This window comes from Drosophila biarmipes, chromosome 3L, assembly GCF_025231255.1.
Source record: "Drosophila biarmipes strain raj3 chromosome 3L, RU_DBia_V1.1, whole genome shotgun sequence".
Taxonomy (NCBI): Eukaryota; Metazoa; Arthropoda; class Insecta; order Diptera; family Drosophilidae; genus Drosophila; species Drosophila biarmipes.
The window spans coordinates 21,617,767-21,638,655 of NC_066613.1; the positions used below are offsets into that span (position 1 = coordinate 21,617,767).

A 20,889-nucleotide genomic window follows, 5' to 3' on the forward strand; every position below is an offset into this window, starting at 1 on the left:
CTTATGCAAATGTGTAATAGGTATATAAACAAAGAACAACTGGCAAGTTAAATAAAAAACAAAACAAAGCAAAAAACAAAAAAAAATTATGAAAAATTAAAAAAAAAATAAACAAAAAAACCACAAACCACAAAAAATGCAGAAATATATATTATATATACTTTATAGACATTTAAACATGAAAACAAAAACACAAAGAAGAAACTAAAAAATAAAGTTGCAAATAATAAACTTTTACCATAAAAATATCATTTAGTTGCCTCGTTTTTTATTTTCCAAGCTTGTTCTTATTCCGCCGATATGGCAGGCCTGGCTTGAAAATATTGGCCAGCTGGCCAAGTTGGCCAACAGAACGAAAACGAAACTGATTTGAATGGCAGTCGAATCCGACGGCAGTTGGCATTTGCATATGGTAACGCGCGTTCTAAGCGGCTGATCATTATAAAAATCGAAACTTCGACGGATGGAGTGTGATAAGCCAGAGTGAAGTGATATAGTCCCCAGGGGAATGAGAATATCGCAAGATATCACAAAAAAGAGAGTGAACTTGAGGCAAGGCCAGACTTAAGCATTGCTGGCTAGAATTCGCAATCGACATGGCCAACAAAGCCAGCAGCGTGGGCGATTGAAGTGGCAGTTATGGCCATAAATGCGAGTATGTACGTTCGCGTAAGCAGGTATTGACTGTGAGGTATCAGCCGCAGCAGCAGCTGCCGAATAGATGTGCAATTCTCCAGAGCCGCCATACGGATCCGTAGGTTGGACGCCGCTGGCCGGTGATGTAAGCTCCGGTTCGGCTCTGGTTCTGGGCTGCAAACTGCCGCGTACCGCCGTCTAACCACCTCCTCACCACCGTCTAACCACCGTCTAACCCCCGTATAACCGCCGACTTGTAGAATGTAAAGCTTCTGCAGGTCGCGAAAACTCGCCCACCCACTGCCGCCGGCAAGAGCGTCATCACCACCGCTGCACAGTGATCTCTGCGAGCTTCGATCTTGCAAGCCATGCGAAACAGTCCGAAAAAGATCGATGGGGAATGGCAATTCCAGCTTAAATCGGGTAGGTACTCATTATCGAAGTATCCGAGCTATAAGGCCCCTTATCGTCGGGGGACAGCCAAATGAGTCGCTTGAAGAACGCCGCCCCAAAAGGCGGGTTTTCGATTGTGCTTTGCATTTCTGATATTCCAATATTGTAAATATCGCTGGACTGCGCAGCAGAGAAAGTGTTTAGAAGTGACTTAACCCACTGATTCCTCAGCCCATGACCTACTATAACAATGCTGCCTGGGGGTACTACAAAAAAATATAAAATACCAACAGAACAAATAATTGCAAGAAAATAACCACAGCAATGGCGTCATACTTGCTTGTATGTAATTACACTTTATTTATTTGAATAAAATTATGACATCAAGTAGTTGCTATCAATCATGGTTGTTAGCACAATAAATATATGAAATTAATCAATTTGCTAGTGGCTTAAGGTGTGTCATATTAGCTAAACACTTTTGCTTACTAATATAAGATACTTATGTTGGTTTGTTAGTATTTTAAAGACAGATAAAAAAGATTTTAAGATCAAAGATATATATATTTTTTTAATTTCTAAAAACAGTACCTTATCATTTAAAAAAAATTAACTGAGTAGTTAATTATTTATAAAATCGTTATAATTTCCACTCCCTTAGTCAAAATAACTTTTGGATAGCTCTTTATTTTCTTCATTGCAATGGAAAGAGTTCGTTTTTATTTTGAAAAAATATTTTTCTTATAGATATTATTGATTAAAAGTAGTAATATAATCATTTTATCTTAAAAAATGTAAAATATTTTGAAAGACATTTTTACCACCCACCAGATCCTTTCTCCCTGTGCACCCACTCCAGGCACAACCGGAGATGACCTATATTGCCATGTGCGCTGCCCGAAATAGAGGACCTGCCTCGCTCCGTTGTCTATTTCGGGAGGTGTTTTTCTCTTCCTTTCCCTACCTTAGCCGAAAATCATAATCCGAAAGAGCCTCAGGCGATTCTTGGTTGCCCTAACCCGAAGTAGCCAGGTGCTATAAATAAAATGCCATCAAAACTGAGCGATCGCATGTACGCATAGCCACCGAGCAAGAGATCCAAGAGACTAGGTGATGGACCAGGGGATACCCTCTGCATTGCCTAGAGAACCTGCTCCCTAAACGGCACCCATTTGTTTTCACCCTGATCCGCTGATACGATAAACAAGTTGGCGGGCAGAGCCCATGAATGAAGCGCGTCGAAGAATACATTTTTCGAAATCGCTTTCATCTCGTTGTTTTTGTTGCGTTCCGCCGTGGATTGGGGATGATGTTTGTGCGATCGGAGACCAGAAAGGGGGTCGGGGCGACCCGACTTCTATATGGCCGGCAACAAGTTGGATTTTTCTAAAAATGAACACACACGAAATAGCTTCGACTTTGGCGTTAAATGCGGACCACGACATCCATCGGTGTGTCGGGCGGCAGCAAAAAGCGACAACGCATCTCGAAAAAGTCGAAAAAGAGCGCAGGAATTTGATTTGATTTTCACTCTATTTTCCTCTATTGTGTGTGGGGCGGTCCATCTCTGCTCTCCGCGGCGGTCCATCTAAGGAGCATATTCCGAAGAAGCGATGCTTTCCGCGACTCGGCTTTCCCGCAACTAGTTGCGTTTTGGATGTCAACACGATGTACACGCGCACAGCGGCGCTTCTGGTCGACCAACTGCCACGGGCAGCGTGAAGTGAACTGTGGACTGTGACGAATTCGAAGGTGATCCAGCCGGGATTGCCCGCCTATCATCTTGAGCCAAGACTGAGGGACCGAGGACGGGTCCGTCCGAAAGAGATTCACACGTATCCGGGGCACCTTGACCGTACAAAACGTGGGAAAACTAGGTAATACTCAAACTTCTTAGGCCACCGCAAGTTGTTCTGGAACTGGCTGGCCCAGATTTCACTATCATCCATTCAGGCCCGCTGTTTAAACCTTTTATGGGCATGCTTTTGGCCCAGGGAATCGAATTTCATGCACAAAAACAACACATTTCGTTGGCGGAGCGCAAATCGCGGAGAGAGCGCCACTTGCCAGTTCCTCGCAGACATTTTAAATAGAATTCCCGTGCTGGCCACCGATCTAGAGAGAGATCCTCCCCTTCCCCAGCCGGCGATCATCAAAATAACAACACAAACCGAGGCGAAAACGTGTGTTTCTCACATCGCGTATACGCAACGTAGGGCTAGTTTCATATTTACCTCTAACTACCCTCGGTTTTTAGTCAGGATGGGTGTTACTAACTTATACTACGACTTATTTTTATATTTTTAAAATTCTACCACTTACCTAGTTCTCTAATAACTTCGCTCCTTTGAACATCATTCTCCGCCACTGTCAACGTTTCGTATACGCAATGTAGTCCTTGTCATTAAGTATACGCCTCATATTCCTTCGGCAATGTTTACTAACCAATTTACTCTTCACTTCCTTTTCAGCCAGGATCAGAATGCAGGAACTGACGCGGGTCTGCGACCTGAACGGCACTGCTGGCAGGGCTGAGCTGGTGCCCGTGGCTCCTGGCACCAGCAATCTGGAGCAGCTGCTGCCCAACATCAAGCTGGAGCACGATCCCGACCTGGAGTGCTGGCTGCCCACGCCGGAGCACCCGCAACTCCGGTTGGACCTCAACACCACCCGCCTGCTGCTGCAGGGCTCCGACGACCCGCTGATCTCGCATGGCGCCACCAACGATGGTCACGACGAGGACCATCCCTTCAAGACGCTCCTGGCCCGCAAAAGCACTGCCCTCGAGACTCCGCACAACGGCACCTGCAGTCCGCTGACCAAGCAGCAGCTGAAGGCCAATCTCCTGATGGGCAGCCGCAAGGGGAACAGGCAGCCTCCGCAGGTGGAACTCGCTGCTCCCACGCCACAAAAGACAGTTAAACCAGTGCCGGGCCAAAGCCGATCGCAAAAGCGCGGCGAGGCGGGCGCCATGAAGCTGCGATTCCACCACCAAGCTCTGCCCGCCGAGTACGCCGCCCACTACGAGGCCACCCAAGGTAGGAAGCCGGCCAGGTCAGTGCTCCCGCCGCCAACTGCTCCTCCTCCTCCGAGTCAGGCGCACGAGAACGTGCGCAGCTGGCTGCGGAAGATAGCCGAAATACAACGCAGTGCTGAGCGCCAGCAGCAGTCAGCAGCTCCTCGGCCTCCGCCTGGACCTCCCACCTCGCGATCCTCACCCATGGCAGCCACATCCGCAGTGCCGGCTAAGAGTCCCGAGGTAGCCAACGCCTCCAAGCGCAGCTCCCTGAAGTACGCCGACCTGCCCTACATGGGTGAGATCACGCTGGACAACTACAAGCCACGTCGCGGTCGGAAGCCCAAGAAGGCGGACATCTGCCACCTGATCTACAAGAACTACGGCACCATTGTACCCGCATCCGTGGCGGCCATGCCGGTGAGTGCTGCTCCGCCGGCGATAACCTCCACGGTATCAGTGCCGCCCGAGGAGCCACTGAATCTCTGCCTGCGGGACCAGAGCGGCGATCGCTTCTCCATCTCCAGCGGCGACAGTGAGAAGCCCACGACGAGGACCACGCCCACGACGACCACGGCGACGACGGACAGCTCCTCACACCGAACTACGCCTCTGGGTTCGGGAAAACCCCTCACTCTAGAGTTGGCCGGCAGCGAGGATCAGTCCTTGTCAGCCGCCAAGTTGCTGCTACAGCCAGTGGGGCTCTACTACCAGCAGCTGGTGGAGTCCTGCAGCCTGGGTGGAATGCCCATGCCTCTGGAGACCATTGAGAAGGACAACCAGCTGTCCCTCAAGATACCCATACCAAGTGGGTTCTTTGCCAATGAGACTGCGCCGCTGGCCATGCGGAAGCGCAAGCGGTCGGCCATCTTCATCCCGCCCATGCCCGCCGAGCACTCGTCAAGTCCCTCCAACGAGGTCAGCATCTGCAAGTTCAAGTTCACCGGCGGCGCCAAGCCCACGCTGCAGGAGAAGAAGATGCTCTCGGTGGACGCGGAGGGCAACTACCGGTACTACAATGGCACTGGGGACAAGACCATGCGGGGCTACGAGTTCATATCGCGGGATCAGCAGCAACAGCTCCAGCAGAACCAACAGCAGGGACAGCAGGAGAAGCTGTTCGTGGATATCCCACCACCTTCCACCGACCTCAGTCCAGAGTTGCTGCACATTTCGCCGGAGTCGCCCACGTCAACGCTGCTCCTGCCCAGCAGCAACCACTTGGTAACCGCCGTTGCGCCACAAAGTCCTGCATCCCAGTGCTCCAGCTCCCAGAGTCCAATGCCCGGCCAGACGCAGGCGAAATCCTCCTCGGAGTGTGACCGCAAGAAGCGATCCTCGAGAAGATCCAAGCAGCGCGAGAAGCTGGAGAAGACCTTCAAGGAGAAGGGCTTCCTCATCCAGACCCAGCAGCTGCAGTCCGCCGAAGGAGCCACTTACTGCAAGTTCAGGCAGCTGAAGAAGTTCACGCGCTACCTCTTTCGCAACTGGAAGGACCACATACCCGAGAGCGACCTGGCCAAGCACCAGAGCGGAGGTCGGGAGGATAACTTACCGGGTCAGGAAACGCAGACCACGTAAGCCATCCCGCCAGGAGATCCGGGAACAAGCCACTCACAAAGCACTGCCAAAGATTTAAGTTTAAGACCAGTTAATGGCCGGTCCATCGCCGGTGGAGCAGGGCAACCCATGCCGCTTCCGATTCCGTCCATGCGGGCTGCACCACAATCCGATCAACGATCCTCAGCCGCGCTTCCTAGTCGTTCATCAGTTTTTCTAGTGCATAATAAAATGTTATTGTTAATAAATAAACTCAATGTTTAACCATACAAGATATAACTTAGTAATAATTCATCTTAAAAATGGTACAACCAATGGGTTTTACAAAAAAGAATCATATTATTGGTAGTCTATGGTAAAAAGGCATCGTAGTTTGTATTTTACAAAATGTCCGTCCATACAGTAACGTGTTAGTACAAAAGATAAACTCCAAATTGGGCGATAAGTCTTTTAGGGTTATGCTCGCTCTCAAGGTCGTTTCAATGCCATTGCGAATACTTCTCGTTATCATCGTTTTGCTTATATAGAAGATGCCATTGCATCCCGCTTCCACATTAGCCTAAATGTTAGTTAGAGTTAATATATAAAAGATTTCCAAAATGTTTGCTGGTATGCTTAGGTAGACGATTGAATTTTGACTCGAATTCGATCGAAAGATGTTTGGAAGATTGGGCGAGCCAGTGCTCTGATAAATTCTCACTAATATTGTCGTTCGATTTGGGGATTTGGTTGCTTGATTGGTTCAGGTGGCAGTTCATTCATTTGGGGATCCTGGTCCAGGCTGGGGCTTACAACTAAAAAACATTTCCTTTTGCTTGCAATCCATTTGTGCGTCTTTCGCCTTCGTTCCTAATTCGAACTCATTGAGCTCTCATGGTCCTTGGCCGTGTCCGTCAGAGAGGACTCCGGCACCCTGGCATTCATGGGACACACGTACTCCGTCCAGTCCACGTCGCTCTGGCCCTTGGAGCTCTTGCGACGCTTCAGCGAGAACTGCGTGCGCTTCACAGGCTTCAGCTTAGCAGTGATGTTGAGCGGCTGGTAGCCGGGTGCCGATTCGGCATCTCGCTTGCTCAGGATCACCGGCCGACCCACCAGCTCCTTGAAGTGCATGGCCAGGTGGCGGCGCAGCAGCGACTTGCTCGGCGGTATCGACAGCAGGTCGGCCAGAAGATCCGCATTGAATCGCGGCTCGTACAGCATCAGAGCCCCGTGGACACCAGCACCACGCAGATTGGGCGTGTACTCGGACAGGTCGATGGTCTGCAACCAGCCCATAATGCGATGCGCTGTCCACAGCTCCACGTTCTCCTTGTCCGGACTGGCTGCACCCTCATCCTCGCTGGCTACCTTGATGGAGCGCCTTATCAGACCCTCTGCATTCCAGGACATACGACGCATGCACAAGATGCCCGCTCGCAGAGAAGCAATGTGCAGGCAGGAGCTCACATGCAGCTGGGATAGATCCTCCAGCGTGAGCCGGTGCAGCATTCGACCATCGACCTTGGCCAGCATAAAGTAGTCCTTGTATTGGGGCAGACCAATGTCGTCCAACCAGCGCAGCACCCAGGCCACGTCCAAGCTGGAGGCTTTTAGAGTAAGTTCGTCGAATTCCTTTCCGGTTAGTTCATCAATGGCCAGCAAGATCTTCTTGCGGTGAAGCGGCACCTTCAGATTAAGCTCTCGTTCGATGTCAACGGGCGAGGCGGTGAAGATTGACACAGATGGGCTGGTCTTTAGCCATTTTCTGGGGGCGAATACTTGATTTAGTTATTTGCTTTGTGATTACGGACTTCTGACTCACCGGCAATTGTCTTCGTAGCATCCCAGGCCCATGTAGGCCAGCCAATTGCACACCTCCTGGACTCCCCAGGTGGTCCAGTGCTTTTCGTTCTCACCAAACAGGGGCGTCTGGGCACTCCACTCAATGCGTCCACCGGCAGTGGCCCTGGATCCCCCGCGCCGAAACTCTGGCTCGGCCTGCTCCAAGGCGGTCAGTTCGCAGTTGCTGCTATTGCTGCGCCGCAACTTGCCGAGTATGTTGCGCAAGCCGCGGGCAGATCGTTCCCTCAGCTTTGGCGAGGGCGTGAACTGCGACATGAAGCTGGAGGTCATGACATCCTCCGCTGGCGGAGGATTGTCCTCGATCAGGATTTGTTCGTTCGACGCGAAGGCCACGTTCCGCTGTTTGCCACTGCTGTTGGCATTCACATCCAAGGCACGGTTGTTATTGTTGTTGGCCAGCTTGCCGTGCGACCTGGGTAGGCTGTGGAACTGCGGCTTGATTTGGTGACGCAGCGCCGAGGGCGGCGTCTTGGGAGAGCCCATGAAGGCCTTCTGGTTAATGTTGCTCAGACTGCCATATGGCATACTGGCGGGAATGCCGCCACCTCCATCGTTGGCCTGCTCCAGGGCAGTGCGATGCAGCTTCAGCTCGCTTAAGGCACTCATCAGCTCCAGCTTCTGCGTCTCGAGGGCAGAGCGCGAAATCATCTGGCGCTGCAGCTGCTCCTCCTTGTTGCACAACTGCTGGCTCTTCTCGGTTATCAGGCCCTCCAGCTCGATGATCTTGTCGGCCTGCTCCGAGACGCGCTCCGCCAGCATCTGATACTGCAGGGCCAGGCCCTCCTTGTCGCGCTGCAGGCGACGCATCCGCTCGTCGGAGTCCTGGCGCGGTATGTGCGTCTCCAGCCAGTCGCTGATGATGGCCGCCGTCACAGGATCGGGGGCTGGAGCAGCCAGGCCGACCTGCAATGGTAGGCATGTGAGCAGTGCACCCTCCGGGGTCTTATCATGTTTTGAGTGACTCACCTGTTGCAGGGCGAGAGCCAAAGTCTTCGCGGTAGACAGAACATTGGTGGCCGAAATCAGATTGCGCTCGCTGAGGGTCAGGGAAGCGCCTGCTCCCGCTACCGACGCCGATCCCGCCTGGGTGGCCGTGCTGGAGATGAGGCCGTCCATCTGCTGGAGCGCCGCCTCGAGCATTTTGCTGCCCTCCGTCACTGTCGCCATGGAGTCCGAATCGAAAGCCTCGCTAATCCCGGGTGATCGATGTGTGTGGGGCGCCTAGTGCGCGGCTAGTGCATCGTTATGTAAGCAGCTCAGACAAGGCACGTCATTTCGCACACGTTGGTGGACAAATGGCATCTATGGTTATTAATTTTAGGGCTAGTTGGGGAAAATATCACGAAAATAGTTTAGGCCTATCGGACTGCGATATCGCCAGGCGTTGTTTGTCGAAGCCTATCGGCCTATCGGTTATAGCGAGTGCACTCACCAAATAGCAAATACACCCTCCTGACTAACGGTCTGTTATGGTTATCTCGATGAATTGCTGTTATCGATAGTTCGATAGAACGGTACACTGAGTCAGGCAATTTAACTTTTAGTTAAAAATACATTTTGAATCAAATTAATGATAAAATATAAAGTAAATAAATATTTAAAGAGGTACTCTCCGTATACCTTTCAATGAATTCGGATATTTGCTTTTTTAGTAATATTTTTCTGGGATTATAAGCTTTGTTAATTCGGGATTCCCGTATAAGCCATCAGATCAAACATCAAACATAAAAATGGGCTAAAATTTCGACCCTCTTGTAAATGAACATTTTGAATGCAGAATAATAGAGAATTCTACCACGAACTCAAAGAGGTATCACACACTTAAATCGGGATCCAATTACCAAAGTTATGGAATCTGGAAGTGTAATTTTGGGGTCCCATTCTGGAAGCCATGGGAAAAACATAAAAATGGAACATGAAAATGGGCTAAAATTTCGAACCTCTTGTAAAGGAACATTTTGAATGAAGAATGATAGAGAATGCACACACAAGCTCATAGAGGTATCCCACATAAAAATGGGGATCCAGTTACCAAAGTTATGGAATCTGGAAGTGTAATTTTGGGGTCCCATTCTGGAAGCCATGGGAAAAACATAAAAGTCGAACATGAAAATGAGCCAAAATTTCGAACCTCTTGTAAAGGAACAATTTGAATGCAGAGTAATAGAGAATTTTGCCACAAACTCATAGAGGTATCCCACTGCAAAATCTGAATCCATTTACCAAAGTTATGGAATCTGGAAGTGTAATTTTGGGGTCTCATTCTGGAATGGGAAACCATGGGAAAAACATAAAAATCGAACATGAAAATGGGCCAAAATTTCGAACCTCTTGTAAAGGAACAATTTGAATGCAAAATAATACAGAATTCAACCACAAACTCATAGAGGTATCCCACATAAAAATCGGGATCGAATTACCAAAGTTATGGAATCTGGAAGTGTAATTTTGGGGTCTCATTCTGGAATGGGAAACCATGGGAAAAACATAAAAATCGAACATGAAAATGGGCCAAAATTTCGAACCTCTTGTAAAGGAACAATTTGAATGCAAAATAATACAGAATTCAACCACAAACTCATAGAGGTATCCCACATAAAAATCGGGATCGAATTACCAAAGTTATGGAATCTGGAAGTGTAATTTTGGGGTCCCATTCTGGAAGCCATGGGAAAACATAAATATCGAACATGAAATTGGGCTAAAATTTCGACCCTCTTGTAAAGGAACAATTTGAATGCAAAATAATACAGAATTCAACCACAAACTCATAGAGGTATCCCACATAACAATCGGGCTATAATAACTCAAGTTTTGGAATTTTGAAGTTGGTTGTCGGGGTCCTTTTCCGAAAACAATGGGATCACGGAGATGAAACATGATAAGCTACATATTTTACTTATTAACAATACAATTTTTAATCTCTGAGTAATGAAGCATACTTAGTGACCTTGCAAGTGTGAAATGTGAGTATTTCTTTATCATACATCAAGTATATGAGTAACGAAAAGTTCACTCCTTTGTGATGCGTTTTAATTTTTAGAACCAGATACATATGTGTATTTTGACAATGGAGCCAACGGAAGAGGCAAACAAGAGTGAATGGCACTTTTCGATTCCGCGAATGTGTTTATGCTGGACACATGTTGCTCCCACCTGTGCTTCCCTGGCACTGAGACTGGGGCATTGCTCCAGTGAGGATTTCTCCAAGCTGCTCCCCGCTGTTGTCGTGCATCTGGCGGCAGATGTGTACCCATATTCCGCCGACCGTGTGCCATGCGAGGGGACGCAGCGCAACGCATCGCATTATAGCAGCTATCGCGGAGTCCCCTCCTGCTCCACGGCCCACTCCATGGGAGGCTCCATCGCAGAACAACGGGCGATTATTGGCCATGGAAAACCACTATACGGCTCGTATTCAGTCTCCGGCTGCGAAGGCGAGTGCGGCGGGATCCGCTCGGATCGCATTTTATTTTCGCTTTTTCCCATCGCGCATTTACAGTCATTTCTAAAAAACAATAAAATTCGGGCAGCGGCGTGGAAAAACGCTACATATACTCCAACGATCCGCATTTCCCACCGATCGGCCGTGTTCGTGTTTTTCCGCTTTTCCGACTTTTGTTCTGTGTGCGTGGCAAGTTCAGCGCTTCTGGTCTATATTTTGGAAAACGCATCGGCGCAGCCTCGTAGTTGGAACGAGTCTTCCGAGGCGATCGGTTCGTGAGATAAAGCTGATCAGGCAGATCCCAAAGACACGTAAACCCCCAAGAACAGCAGCAACATGAGCAGCGTCGTAAGCAACTGAGGGCAACCAGTGCCAAAGGACTACCACTAAGGAGTACCTTTTTTACACATTTTATCAGGATGAAGATCTTACCCCCGAGCAGATTGCCGTGCTCCAGAAGGCCTTCAACAGCTTCGATCACCAGAAGACTGGCTCCATCCCCACCGAGATGGTGGCCGATATCCTGCGTCTCATGGGTGAGTCCTGGCATTAAGGGAGCCTCCACTTGGGTGTACTAATTCTCCTGGGCTTGCAGGTCAGCCCTTCGACAAGAAGATCCTGGAGGAGCTGATCGAGGAGGTCGATGAGGACAGTAAGTAAAAACAGTATAAAAAAGAGGGTGGGGGAAGTCCAATATTTAAATAAAATTTAATAAACAGCTTCAAAAATAGAATCAAATTCCGCAGCTGAAAAGTTGCACTATTCACGTCAAATATTCAAGCAATTAAAATAATTAGCTGAAAATAGTTTACAATGTGAGTGGCACACATTTAATTTAATTCGGTTGCAAGTATAAATAGTGCAAGTTAAATTTGCTAAAAAAAATAAAGTGTAACCCGAATAAAATAAAAAGTGCTATTAAATCTTACAAAAATATTAAACAAAATTATTAAATACATTAAAAAAGCTTTCAAAATTAATCCCTTGTATATATGTGCGATTGTGGTTTAAACGAAAAAGTATTTTTTATAAATAGCCAATTATGCTTAATTGAACTTGTGCAAATGAAATCAACTATAACAACGGGCGGAAAAATATCAAGTTACTCAGAGAATCTAGAAAATAAATATTTAGGAACCTAAATTAAATCAAGGAATCAGCAATGAGTTAAATCGGAGTTAGAGATACCTTGGTAAAAATTCTGCTTGAGTGATAGGAAAGTCTATCTATAATTCCAGACACTTATATAATTTTGCCATTGAAAATCCCTCAAATACATTGTCTACCTCTAGCTGGTTATTACAGATGATTCACTCTCGGCTGATGATCGTATTTCAGCTGCCCACCGTCTCTGATTTATGATCATCGCCGTTTCGGGGCCCCCATCATTAGCTGGCCACTGGCTATCTTTCCAGCTAATCATGTGCCACCTATTATTTCGAACTTTTTCAGAGTCCGGCCGCCTGGAGTTCGGCGAGTTCGTGCAGCTGGCTGCCAAGTTCATCGTGGAGGAGGACGCGGAGGCCATGCAGAAGGAGCTGCGCGAGGCGTTCCGTCTGTACGACAAGCAGGGCAACGGCTTCATTCCCACCACCTGCCTGAAGGAGATCCTCAAGGAGCTGGACGACCAGCTGACCGAGCAGGAGCTGGACATCATGATCGAGGAGATCGACTCCGACGGTTCCGGCACAGTGGATTTCGATGGTGAGTCCACGGGCCACTTTCTAGCGGCTTGCCAGCGCGTCCACCCACACGGCACATAGCGATCATAAATTGCGATGATCTTGAGATGGGGCGCGATCGCTCGATTATGACAGCTTGATCACCGCTCCCATGGAGCATATCGGTGGCTATTTTTGGTGGCGACACACAAATTCGATTCCGAACATTTTCCACACGCATTTTTCGTGGCGAGTCCGCATTTCTGTTTTCGTGTTTATGGAATATTTATTTATAAATGCATATAGCGGTTGCTCGGGCGCTGTGGCATCGGTTTAATGCCTGTCATTTTGTTTAATTTACAGAATTCATGGAGATGATGACCGGCGAGTAAATAAACGCACTGCGTCTGCCACCCACTCAGACACACAAAACACACACTGCACACACAGCACACACGGCACACACACCACACTCACACACACCTGTTGGGCACACGTTTGTTTGCTCCTATTTGCACACTTGTTTCACTTTTTATTTGCATTTTCCCCCCGTTTCTCAGGGAGCAAACAAATCCACTTCAGTTTGACAATGCCAAACACGAGTAGAAATAGAACTTTTGTACTACTTTTTATACTAAAAGAGCAGCGGAATACTGTGTATGCGAAAAAATAAATGTTATGCTATGGCAAAAGAAAAAAAGAAGCCAAAACATTTGGTTTTTGTTTTCATTTGTGCTGGGATTACCTTTTGCCGCCAAGCAAACAAGTCCGTATTTTTCACTCTGATAATGAGGGTAAACAGAGGGTACTAGCCGGGCCGTAAATCTTTTTCGGTCCCAAAATATGTGTAGGATTGCCGAACTTTTATAGTACACTTCTGGGTTTATTCTCCTTATATGAGTGTTATTTATACTGCCACTGGTCTTGGCGAAAGTCAGCGTTTGACAGGTATTAAATGCCGTCGAGCAGCGGAACTTGAAATTAATGATCGGACAGGCCATAAGTCAGAGTTTTCTTTTCGGCGACAAATTTGTATTTATTTTACATTCTTGTCGTACTAGAATTTCCTTTTCCATATTTCGCTTTCTTTGTCTGAATGGATTTAATTACTTTTTATGAAAAAGGAAGAACCACTGCCATCAATAATGCTTATAATAAAATAGCCAGTTTTATTTGCTTTACTCTTGATTTTATTTTCAAAAAATCACTTCAGGCCTTTGGAATATTTTTAGCCTTGATTTTTGCTGATTAACAAAGATTTTCCATGAATGGCAACTAAAAATTTAAATTACAATGCGGTTTTATATGTGTTTATTGACATCATCAGATAAACTTGTGAGCTTATGTATGTCTCAGCTTTTAAGGGCTAACTATGATTGGTTTATTTGCTAGTTAATTTTTGAAAAATATTTAAGACAGAGGAGCCGTGCTTATAATAATGTGTATGTAATACATAGTTCCCAAATATTTATAACCAATACTTATTTTTTGTAAGATTTAACACTACTTTCATACACTTCCGGTCTTACCAAAAACAATCCAAATCTAGGTACTTTCCAAAGATTAGATCTAATCTCCGTGTTCCAAGTGACAAGACCCCTTGGTTACTTTGAAGTGGAGCACGAATACCCGGTAATCTGTTTGCCTGGCCACTTTTCCCTTATTAAATAAATAGATACCGCGCTCTCCACCACCTGCTGGCTTCTTGTAGCTTGGCTTCGATCGCCGCAGAGCGACGGCGCTCTCTCCGTCTTGGCCACGTTAGCTCCGCGGGCCTACACAGCGAGCATTGGTGGTACTTCGTACCGCTGAGTTGAGCGCTGGGCGTCGAGCGTCGAAGTCGAACGTCGTACCGCTTCCACGAGGCTGCAGCTGGGGGCTCTCCCCAACGATCCGTAAATTGAACCCCAACGAAAACTGAACTGTCCGCGAGTTTTCCGCCTTTCGACACAGAGTCTCGTGATTCGCGGCTCGCGATTGATAACGAAAACAAGGCCTCCCGAATAAATTCAGTATGCCGCAGAGGTAAAGAAAGTGATATTTATATAATATTAGCACCGAAACTTGGTTTGTTTTGGCCCCTTTCGGTGAGTGTGCGCCAGTGTGTTTGTGTTCGGCCAAGAATCAAGAACCGAGAATCGAGTATGCGAACGTGTTAGAAGCCGCCGAGCCAGAGCCAATGGTCGTGCCAATAAAAATTTATGAAGGCATAAAGTTTTTGGGCAGGCACCTGCCTTTCATCGATACTCTCCTGGCCTTCTCAGGCCGCTTGACATGGGCTTATCAAATAAATTATAAAACTAAATTGGACCCGATAAAGGCGGCCAGTCGAGCTGTTGTAAGTTTGTGCGTGTGTGCTTGGAGGTGTTTCTTGGGGCGATTGTCAAGTTCGCTTGATAAGCGCTCTTTCCCTGGTCTTTTGTAACTTCAGCCTTGATTGAAAACAAAAGCCATTGTCAGCGGTTTCGGTGACACGCGCTGCAGTGGTTCTGGGGAGTCATGAATTTTTAGCTGGCCAGTCGGGAAAATTCTGCAGCTCGGCGGCAGAAACCAGACGCCGACGTCAGCCGCCGCCTGTGACGTGAGTCACAGCAATGGGCCACTAATTAGCACTTGACTTTGAATCAAATCAAGCCGAAATCAGTCGCAAACATGATAACGAACAACACAATTGTCCGGTGCGAAGAGGGGGCAAACAAATCGCGTGTAATTCGCGACTAACCAAGTCTAATGGAAGTGTTTTTCTGTTCCTCTTGAAGCTCTACGAACAACTGGTCCTTCCAGCCACTCCACCGCCAGCGGAGCAACAGTGGGTACCCCCAGCATGTGCTCAACACGGTGCCGGAGACAGCGGTGCTCACCACGCCCCCGCCCACGCGAAAACGTAAGAAATATACTTACTTCTACTTATTTGGCATTTGAATTTGGCGCCCTGGCAAGCAGTGCGGGAAGCAGTTTACAGTGGCTGGGGGAAACTTTGGTGTGTGTTTTTGGGCTCTAGTTGAGGGAAATGCCTACTGTAAATTCATTACAAGTACATAGTTTATGTAACTTTACAACTTTCTGTCAGTTTCCCTTAATTTTCGAAGGGTTTTTAAATGTTCAGAAGGCTAACAGTAGGTATTTAACAGCTTACAGTTGCACCTTCGCGCTTACCAACACTAGGTCAAGCAGTATTTGGTCTAGGGTTGGTAGGTTGGTGGAATAAATACCAGATTTATTAGGGTGCTGTTTTCAAAAACATTTTTCTGTGAAAGTATTTAAGCAAGATTTATTTTAATTTATAAAACGATTTTTAAGTACCCATCTGATAATTTGAGTAATACTACGTATTAGAAAGGGGCAAAAATACAATGAAATCTTTTCATACATTTTTTGCTAAGAAAATTCGTTTACATTTTTGTAATCAAATTTAATATGAACTTGTCTTCAAGACTAGAATCCTTAACGTAAAAGTTCTGCTTGGGTTTCGAATATGCGTTAAAAAAAAAAACTTTAAAATAGTCACAATATAAAGTTTCGCTTATTTTAAATTAAATTTTTTAGCTAATCCACTTAAAGACTACAATCTTTAAGGTATAAGTTCTGCTTGGGTTTCGAATATGTGTTAAAGCAAACTTTAAAGTAGCCACAATATATAGTTTCAAATGTTACATTTGAATTGGGCGCCCAGCGTCCATAGTTTAGTATTAAACTGGTATTTCTGTGGCCTTCCGCCTGCCTGCGAGCCTTCGCGCGCTCTGCAACACTGCCCGCCAATTGAAACAACAACAACTGAAATAAAAACAAAAATTACAGCGCTCACAATACAAATTGCTGGCGTTGCTGCAGCGGAAAGCGGACACAAGCGCAGATTCTTAGCAGCGCGGAAAAAGCCGAAGAGCGCGATGAAAATGCTAGCGGACACGGAGCGTGAGGAGGCCCTCAACCTGGTGAGTTTTCCGGACGCCTTTCGCAGCTCTTTCGCGACTGCGACTGCGAGTGCGAATCCATGACAACCGCATCGCAGCCCCAAAAACAATAACAAGCCAGGCGAAAAGCACAGGCCATGGCAATTAATGCGACCCCTCTGCATACTGACTAATTGATTATCGACCACCGCTGATATGCTCTGTTCTTCCCGCCCCCCCCGAACCACCCACCCGCCGCGCACCGCCCCCGCGCACTCGGCTTTATTGATTTGTACACGGAACGTGCTTTGTTTGATGGCGCTATCGCAAAAACACCAACCGACCAACCCACGGCTCACACATGTATAATCTCCGGCTGGCGGGACCCACAACACCATATATGGAACGCGGAAATATGCAAATCCCACAGCAAATCGAGTTCGAATGGGTGCTGCGGCAGGAAGTACACGCGATACTGAAGCAGCTAAGGACCATTCTGGTGGTGAGTATGCCCTGCGATTGGTAGTGCTAACTTCCCTATAAGTACCTTATCTCCGTCCAGGAATGCGCCCATCGCTTTCCGGTGCCCCTGTACGAGAACGAGGGAAAGAAGACTGAGAAGTTCATACTCACCGTGTCGCCCGATCAGCTGAAGGCCGTGCTAACGCTCACGGGCGATGCCATCACACAGGCCGTAAGTCCAATAAGCCAACAAAGTGGGTTAAGAAAGCAGCCCCTTAAGGATCCCCTAAGTTTATAGAGGAATAACTAAGCATTCAGGGAGAATAGATCAGTTCTGTAGCACATTTTAACTACCCTACTACATCTTACTCTTCTAAATAGACCCCGAAAATTACTTAATAGATCCCCAGCTAAAACCATATATAAATATAAAACTACTAGCATGCGCAGGTCATTCGGTTCAAGAACAGTTTTTACTTCCGCCTAGAGTAATGGGGAAATACCCCGTGAAGTTCCCCAACTGAAACCACTGCTTTTCATAGAAGAAACTGGAAGAAGATACAGATACAGACATGATTCAATCATTAGTAAATGATAACTCCCATAAAACTGATGGGGATCACCCCTAGCTTTGTCATAAAAGGTCACACTTTACCGTGAAAGAACTAAACTAGGTAAAATACACGCTTTGAGTGTTTCAACTACAGCGATGATTTACTCTTAGCATTAGTTAAGATGGGTAAACCCCTTTTTACACCTCTTATAAACATGTTAAAAAGGAAGCCGTGAAAGTTCCCTAGTTCTGAAGGTTATGTATTATAATTATTATGTACTAATTTCATTCTAACATGATTTATTGACTTCTTAATGCCCAGTCCCAAAACATTCTAAGAAAAGAGCGTAAAAGTCATATAATCATGTTCTTCTTTTAAGTCCACTTTCCTCTTTGCATACTATTACGTCATTTCGTTTCAACGTTAGTTTTAGTAATCACTAAACACTATATTTATTTCCCTTATCAGCTAATGAAGCGACAGGAAACCGACACATACGGTTTCCTATTAATCTTATGACTTAGCTAGGCCTAACGACTGATACCTCTCCCATCTGCTCGCCACAAATATACTAATACTGATTTCCCTTCCCCAGGACATTAGCTTTAAGCTGTGCAAGGCCCCGAGCCAAACGCAACGTACCTCCATCACACATGACTCGCCGTGGAAGCTGCAGCAGGTCCAGGATGCGGCCAATCATCTGCAGACCGCCATCAATCACATAGACGATGTCGACGACTCTTATCACTTCAAGTGAGTCACGTTTTGTTTTGCATGCGATTGGCGATTCGAGGTTGTATTTATACACACACGCACATCCTCTGCCCCCCAGAACCTCCGACGAAGTGCTGCATGTGATAGGCAACATTCTGGACGCCCTCCAGCGCGGGAGGAACAGTCTGCTGGTGCCCAAGAAGAAGCCCATTGACGAGCTCATCAAGGGGCGGAACATGAAGTCGCTGGTGCCCAATCTGCCCGAGGACTTGGCCGTGAGCTTCTACCTGCAGAGCCACAAGCTGATCATTGCCGTCTACCAGCTGCTGAACAACCAGGGCACCATGCGCTTCGATTCCCGCCAGGCGGAGGCCTCCGTCCAGTGGCTTAACGATGTGCTACTGCTGCTGATGAATGGCCAGAAACTGTGCCAGCAACTAAAAGACAAGGTGAGTCGACGGTGCGGCACCGGAAGTGGGCAAAAGAACGGTCGCCTTGTCTGGCTGCACACGAGGTTGTAGGGGCAGAAAGAAGGGCAGTCACGTATAGCAGACAAGTAAAGAACTTTCGTACCTTATTAACTAATTATCATTCTTTCATGGCAACAATTAGTATAATAGGGAAGTCTTCTAAGGAATGTCGATTTCATCAGCCCACTGTCTGTCTATGCCCAAGATTTGTTTTTAAAAATATGAGTATTATATCATGTTCGCCCCCAAAGAAGAATACTTGTTCTCAGCGGCTTAGAAGTATACACAGAAAAAGTCAATTATTTCCTAGTGAAACAACAAATGTATTTTTGCCTACACGCAAGAAAAACATATGTAGTAAATTAGCTATAAATTCTCTTCAAAAAAATCTTATATTAAATAGCAATTATTATTTATTAATAGAAGTTTATTTTTCCTGAATCATTCCGTTTTATTTTTAACTTTATTAACATTATTGGGAATCACAGTTTATAACTTTTTGAATTATAATGAATCATTGTTTTTCGCTCGGTATATCTAAGGAAAATGTAATGAGAAAGCTATTCCGACTGCTGGCTCTTGAGAGATCAAAGTGCGTCTATAAATTATAGGTCAGAATATCTCGAAAGTGTTCAGCAATTACTATCCGCCCACACAATCACTACCACTTGAAACACACCCACCCAGATGACGACTATTTTTGGAATTAGCCGGCACTGATAAGGCGTCGTCTGCCATTGAAATGATATCATAGCGGAGCACATGTGCTGCGCGCCGCAGATGCTGTCCCATTTTTCGCACCCACAAGATCCTGCCAAGTTTTATTTGGTTGCTGGCCCACTGCCAGGGCCGCGCTGCAGTTCTTGACTGTGACGCAAGTCGGCAATTAAAGTGGCCAATATGGGGATTGGCACAACTATGGCAAATATGGGGGATGGGCATGGGCATGGGCCCTCGAATGAGCTGTGGGTGTATTTTTAATTCAATATTTCCACTCTTCCGCAGATATCTGTGTTTTCGGTGTACAAAGACTTCACAGTTGGCTCGCGTTCGCCCTCAGCGCTTTCCTATTGAGACGGAGACGAGGAGGAGGAGGGGCACCGGAATGGAAATGGGAATCGGGAGTGGATACCCTGATGGATGGCAACTGTGGAACGGCGACAGAAACAATAACAACAATAATAGCTAATAAAGAACCGTACTTGTAATAGCGAAGTAAATAATGTTAGTTGAAATGTTGCTACTGGAAACGGCACACCCATAATACCCATGCAAACTATACTATACACTATACAATACTAAACCATACCACACTGTACGGATGCGTACAGTACAGAAAGAGTTATATACAACAACATACAACTAGTTTAATGTACACAATCAACATTCATGTTAAATTACGATTACGTAGAACCTGAGTTCATCGCTTCACGTCACTCCAATTATGCATCAAAATGCATCTAGCACTAGGCTGAGAATTGAAAACGGCAAATGTTTGTGAAAACCAATTGTGTTTTGTATGTGTAACTAAATGAAATTGCTAGATAATTATAGTTTACTCGTACGTGTAATTTAATGTAATATATTATGTCCCATTATTTATGTTTGCCAAGGCGCAATGTAATCCACCCAGCAGTCGGCAGTCAGCAATCGGTACTTACAACCTATATACAACCCAATACCGCCCCACCATATGCCTAAGTACATACAGAACATGCGGAAGGGGGCGCCTACATCGGCATTTACATGATATTGTTGTAATAAACCAAACCGAAATGTGAACAGAATTTTTAATTGTACTAAACACCGTTTTGTATTCGTATTCGTAATTGTATATCCGTAATCGTATTCCCCAGTACTCGTTAATGGTTAATGGTTAAGCGCGCCTAATCCTAATCTAATCCAAAGTCATTTGTATCAACGGCCTTTACTTCTCGTTTACTTTATACATCTACCAGGGAGTTTATAAAGATATATAGGAAAGTTATTGAATGAGATGCAACGAAAACAATTACCACTGTACTTATTGAATATTGCAATTGCCTAAGCACACCCCCAGAAGGCGTGGGAAAAGAAGACAACTATTTATATAATCACTAAGCGTACTTACTGTCCACATTCATTTAATTGTTGTTGAATAAAAATTACCTTTTACCAAAATGTTTTTCGAAAAGCTTTCGTTTCTTGGCGCCAAACGATTGCTGCGATCGATAGCTGCCAAGTCGATAGCCCAGCGGTTTGGC

General features: G+C 46.3%; 4 protein-coding genes across 7 annotated transcripts; 3 read left to right on the forward strand and 1 right to left on the reverse strand.

Annotated features, from left to right (window-relative positions):
- Positions 1-963: 963 nt before the first annotated feature.
- LOC108035302 (uncharacterized) lies at positions 964-5,750 on the forward strand. Of its 3 annotated transcripts, none has more exons than XM_050885890.1 (2): positions 964-1,059; positions 3,501-5,750. In XM_050885890.1, exons 1-2 carry the CDS (start codon positions 1,005-1,007, stop codon positions 5,624-5,626), a joined length of 2,181 nt encoding a protein of 726 aa, XP_050741847.1. In that variant the 5' UTR covers positions 964-1,004; the 3' UTR covers positions 5,627-5,750. The 3 variants fall into 3 exon arrangements, with proteins under 3 accessions (XP_050741847.1, XP_050741848.1, XP_016966360.1); XM_050885891.1 differs by lacking the exon at positions 964-1,059 and adding an exon at positions 2,508-2,781; XM_017110871.3 differs by lacking the exon at positions 964-1,059 and adding an exon at positions 2,509-2,906.
- Positions 5,751-5,956: 206 nt separating this feature from the next.
- LOC108035303 (liprin-beta-2) lies at positions 5,957-13,478 on the reverse strand. 2 transcript variants are annotated; one of them, XM_044094747.2, is made up of 4 exons: positions 13,302-13,478; positions 8,417-8,752; positions 7,410-8,353; positions 5,957-7,352 (listed from the first exon to the last, which is right to left on the reverse strand). In XM_044094747.2, exons 2-4 carry the CDS (start codon positions 8,615-8,617, stop codon positions 6,455-6,457), a joined length of 2,043 nt encoding a protein of 680 aa, XP_043950682.1. In that variant the 5' UTR covers positions 8,618-8,752; positions 13,302-13,478; the 3' UTR covers positions 5,957-6,454. The 2 variants fall into 2 exon arrangements, with proteins under 2 accessions (XP_043950682.1, XP_016966361.1); XM_017110872.3 differs by having other exon boundaries at positions 8,417-8,773.
- Positions 10,873-13,268, forward strand: LOC108035627 (troponin C). The gene is made up of 5 exons (XM_017111320.3): positions 10,873-11,243; positions 11,314-11,431; positions 11,491-11,547; positions 12,348-12,599; positions 12,920-13,268. Exons 1-5 carry the CDS (start codon positions 11,232-11,234, stop codon positions 12,946-12,948), a joined length of 468 nt encoding a protein of 155 aa, XP_016966809.1. The 5' UTR covers positions 10,873-11,231; the 3' UTR covers positions 12,949-13,268.
- An 890-nt stretch (positions 13,479-14,368) lies between the features above and the next one.
- Positions 14,369-20,806, forward strand: LOC108035481 (protein rogdi). The gene is made up of 8 exons (XM_017111131.3): positions 14,369-14,581; positions 15,316-15,440; positions 16,355-16,488; positions 16,877-16,948; positions 17,009-17,140; positions 18,058-18,215; positions 18,295-18,625; positions 19,652-20,806. Exons 1-8 carry the CDS (start codon positions 14,571-14,573, stop codon positions 19,718-19,720), a joined length of 1,032 nt encoding a protein of 343 aa, XP_016966620.1. The 5' UTR covers positions 14,369-14,570; the 3' UTR covers positions 19,721-20,806.
- Positions 20,807-20,889: the final 83 nt, after the last annotated feature.

What these genes read in the sequence shown, in the direction of transcription:
- LOC108035627 (XM_017111320.3), top strand. An exon ending in CGAGGAGGTCGATGAGGACA is followed by an intron (nt 11,548 to 12,347) that starts GTAAGTAAAAAC and finishes GAACTTTTTCAG; the next exon opens with AGTCCGGCCGCCTGGAGTTC. An exon ending in CGGCACAGTGGATTTCGATG is followed by an intron (nt 12,600 to 12,919) that starts GTGAGTCCACGG and finishes TTTAATTTACAG; the next exon opens with AATTCATGGAGATGATGACC.
- LOC108035302 (XM_050885890.1), top strand. Translation starts at nt 1,005, where the DNA reads ATGCGAAACAGTCCGAAAAAGATCGATGGGGAATGGCAATTCCAGCTT. An exon ending in GCAATTCCAGCTTAAATCGG is followed by an intron (nt 1,060 to 3,500) that starts GTAGGTACTCAT and finishes CTTCCTTTTCAG; the next exon opens with CCAGGATCAGAATGCAGGAA.
- LOC108035481 (XM_017111131.3), top strand. An exon ending in AGCTAAGGACCATTCTGGTG is followed by an intron (nt 16,949 to 17,008) that starts GTGAGTATGCCC and finishes ATCTCCGTCCAG; the next exon opens with GAATGCGCCCATCGCTTTCC. An exon ending in GACGACTCTTATCACTTCAA is followed by an intron (nt 18,216 to 18,294) that starts GTGAGTCACGTT and finishes TCTGCCCCCCAG; the next exon opens with AACCTCCGACGAAGTGCTGC.
- LOC108035303 (XM_044094747.2), bottom strand. Translation starts at nt 8,617, where the DNA reads ATGGCGACAGTGACGGAGGGCAGCAAAATGCTCGAGGCGGCGCTCCAG. An exon ending in TGGCTCTCGCCCTGCAACAG is followed by an intron (nt 8,354 to 8,416) that starts GTGAGTCACTCA and finishes CTACCATTGCAG; the next exon opens with GTCGGCCTGGCTGCTCCAGC. An exon ending in TGCTACGAAGACAATTGCCG is followed by an intron (nt 7,353 to 7,409) that starts GTGAGTCAGAAG and finishes ATTCGCCCCCAG; the next exon opens with AAAATGGCTAAAGACCAGCC.